This window comes from Sinocyclocheilus anshuiensis, unplaced genomic scaffold (assembly GCF_001515605.1).
Source record: "Sinocyclocheilus anshuiensis isolate Anshui unplaced genomic scaffold, SAMN03320099.WGS_v1.1 scaffold1931, whole genome shotgun sequence".
Lineage (NCBI taxonomy): Eukaryota > Metazoa > Chordata > Actinopteri > Cypriniformes > Cyprinidae > Sinocyclocheilus > Sinocyclocheilus anshuiensis.
The window spans coordinates 293,298-296,958 of NW_015548329.1; the positions used below are offsets into that span (position 1 = coordinate 293,298).

The 3,661-nt window shown below is 36.2% G+C and overlaps 1 protein-coding gene across 1 annotated transcript in view; it reads right to left on the reverse strand.

Annotated features, from left to right (window-relative positions):
- Window positions 1–348: 348 nt before the first annotated feature.
- zmat4a (zinc finger, matrin-type 4a) overlaps window positions 349–3,661 on the reverse strand; it is an 86,965-nt gene continuing 83,652 nt past the window's right edge. The window contains exon 7 of the mRNA XM_016444384.1: window positions 349–758. Within this exon, the coding sequence (XP_016299870.1) occupies window positions 731–758 (28 nt within the window). The 3' untranslated portion in view covers window positions 349–730. The remainder of the gene's footprint in view (window positions 759–3,661) is intronic.

Sequence of the window (3,661 nt, forward strand, 5' to 3'; positions counted from 1 at the left end):
TCATTCTGTTCAAAACGTCAAAAATGTAATAAAAACCAGACCAGAAATTTGAATAGGCTCACATTAGCTTACAAATATTCTCAAATGCCCATTCATCAAACAGCTATCTACAGATCACACATACATACAACAAACACATTTAATAAATTTTGTTTCCATAGAACCCTGCCCCAAATGCCCATATTTTCGGGCCAAAAACACATAGGTATTTGTATAATGTGTATTGTTTGCACACAAACAACAAATAGTGCATTAAAAATGAGAGAAATAAAACAATTAATGTGGACAAATTTCTATAGAGTGCATTCTATAGAGTTTTATGTTATTTTTTTATTATTAATTTGGCAGATTTTGGACAAATATTGCTTAGCTGAGAAAGTGACAACAAATACAGTATTCAGTCATGCACACAACAACTGACTGAGATTAGCTATATAAACCTCTGGTGTGATAACAGAATAAGTACCAGATGGGTGTCACTGGATGAAGTCACCTCTCTTCCAGAGATTCAGAGCTGCTGTAGAGGAGGCTAGGAGGAAGAGGAAGGGTTCGGGATGACTAAAGGCTGACTTTAAGAGGATCTTCAATCTTCTTTTGCAGTCAAGTTGAGAGTAAGACAACAGAGTAAAAGAAGGAGAGAAAGGGAGGACAGAATAGAGGCAGAACATCCTGGGCAAGCTGATCACAGCTTGTCTGACATCAATCCAATCATCTTGTTTTTCCTATTGGTTCACTGGACACACAGCTGATTTTTTAGGCTAGAGGGAGAAAAATAAAGTTTAGAAGGTCAGATGATACAATATGATATTATGGTCACTGCAGTTGAGAACCAATTTAATGTAGAGACATTTACATTTTCACCTATCCAACCCTATAATTTTGTCAGAAAACCTTTCAGAGCTCAGCTTTAGGGCTTGGAGTGGTTTGTGTTTAATCCGGTGTCTCTGTCTGATAGGTTTAAAAGTTAGTCTAACGTCAAAACATGGCAAATGTACCCCACACTCCACACAGAACCCATCCATTTCCCAATTTAATGAAAAAAAAAAATCTGTGAAAATTTTCAATTTTCAAGATGATAATGTGCTGTGTAAAAACATGAGGGTGTTATGTCATTACACATTACCATAACTCTGACTCTAATGTTCTACACCGATGCAGCCATAGAGAAAAAAAACAGGTTGAGATCTCACAGTAAAAGATGAGAGAGAAATTATGCTTGAGGCCTATAATTTGCCAGCAGAATCATTTCAATATCCTGTAAACCACATTAACATCTCATTAAATATTTACATTAAAATATTGATAAGTGACTTTAACCCTTCCAAAAGACAAATCTTCAAAAGGAACACAGTGAAACAGTGGAAACTTGGTGTTATTTGTCTTCTGGTTGTCAGGAAATATTCTATGGCTCTGAACAGGTTTTGTACCATGGTAAAAATTGAACAAGGTTAAAAACTCAAGGATGAAGCCATTAAATGTTGTCATTTAGCCATCAAGTTGGATTTTGTGCAAGTTTTTCCTTTCAAGTTTCTTGCAAGTTTCAGGTGTCAATAAAATATGAATCTACTTTTCTGGATAATTCAGTTATAAGGGATTATTATTATGAAAGACACTGAAGGACACTCTGAAGGCTCAAAGAGCATTCCTTGAAGATTGTGCTTACAACAGGTTGTCAATCAAATTTCTTCAAACAGAAGATAAAGACTTGGTAGGGAAGCCATAGAGAAGCCAATAATGAGTTGTAAGCCATGGAGACTGCAGTCAAGGTCCACCAGTAAACCATATCAACAGCCCTCCAGAACACTTGTCTGTATGGTGGTGATGGTGTAACAAAAGAAGCTATTAAATAGAAACATCCATGTACAAAGTTAGTGGTTGTGACTGATCTGAAGTCTGGGGTATAAAACTCTGATTTAGACAGCTTTTAATCAGCATTGATATTGTGCATCTTAAACAGTAGGCCTAGCAGATGCAAATAAAAATGCAAATGAGTGGCCCAGGAACATGCTGCAATAGCCCGCTCAATGTTCTGATGTCGATCCAACTGAAAATGTATATGTAAAAATGTGACTAAGTAACACGTGCCCCCGGTTTCACAGACAAGGCTTAAGCCTAGTCCTAGACTAAAATGTAAGTCTGAGCTGTTTCAACTGAAAGAAACTTGCACTGACTGATCTTAAAAAATATCAGTGCCTTTGTTTTGTCTCAAAAAGCACACCAGTAATGCTTTTTTATAAGCATGTTTATAAAAATGACTTAAATGTCCTAATTGAACTATGGTCTAATCCTGGCTTAGTCTAAGCCCTGTCTGTGAAACCGGGCCTAAGTGACTAAATGATAATTTAACCATGCTGAATGTAAACATGCTGCAAATCTACCATGACAGTGTGATATTTTCTGAAACAATCTGAAATTAAAACTATTCATTTTTTGTTTCAGTTCTTTGAAGATGAAAAGTATCAAGTAGATAAAATGAGACTATACGTGATCTATAACCATAAACCAAAGCAGGAATGGCAGGTAAGTGCAGTTGGTGAAGACTTTTTAACATGCCTCATTGTGTTAAATTAAGCACACAATTAGAGTAACACTGGAATAGGGATGAAACGATTATAGATTTTGTTGGTACGATTATTGTCTGAGGAATAATCACGGTTTTACGATTATGACGATTATTATGCATTTATTAATTTCCCAACATTACTAATGTATAAAATCACATGAACACTCTTTAGACATTAAAGTGTTATTTATTGCTGGCTTTTGAAACAGAAATAACACAGTAACCAACAATACAGCAAAAAATAATAATAAAAAAGACAAACAAAAGTCCATCTCTCCCATTGGAATTAAAAAAGGTGACCTCTGCTCTGTAAACATCCATGACAGTATTTCTCTTTTGAAAATAACAAATGGAAATAGATCGCAAAAGTATTTAATGTTTTCAGTTTGTACATTCTTTACATTTCTTTTGGACCTCGGTTTAGCGGAACCTTTACGATTAATTAACCGTGACGTTTTAAAGCGCGGTTAATCGCGAAACCGGTTAATCGCTGCATCCCTACACTGGAACTGATTGCATGGAGTAATAACAGCACCAGCGACAGCACTTCAGACTTTTAATTACAACCTTGATCTTTGATGCACCCCAGTATTATTACAACTGATGTGAGACAAAAAATGGACACAAAACCCGGCTAAACCACCACTTCATGTGACATTTCGAAGGACTCTGCTGAGGTTCAGGTCACTTGATACAGTGAGAGGGAGAGGACTGTTTATCTTTGCCATAGTAATGAAATACCCCAGATGCCTCTTCAAAGGGCAATTTGCATTTCAGGCCTCAGCACTAAAACCATCCTTCATTTCCAAATACCAGGCCTCAGAGGGTTATTCACATAAATTCTGCAGTACACAATCTCTTTAAAACAGCCCAGTAAAATCTAGGAAGACCTCCCCGCCAACCACTTGTCTCCTGGTACAGCTTCAAGTCTAGAGTGAATGAGAAGCCGTCCCTAAATCAAGTATCTCTCTCTTTGACAATAACGTCTGTGGTAAAAAAAACTGCAGTATTACATACTGTACCTGTGATGACATTCAATTATAATTTTATTTCCTCACAAACCATTTATTTTACTATTCTATTTGAAATATATATATA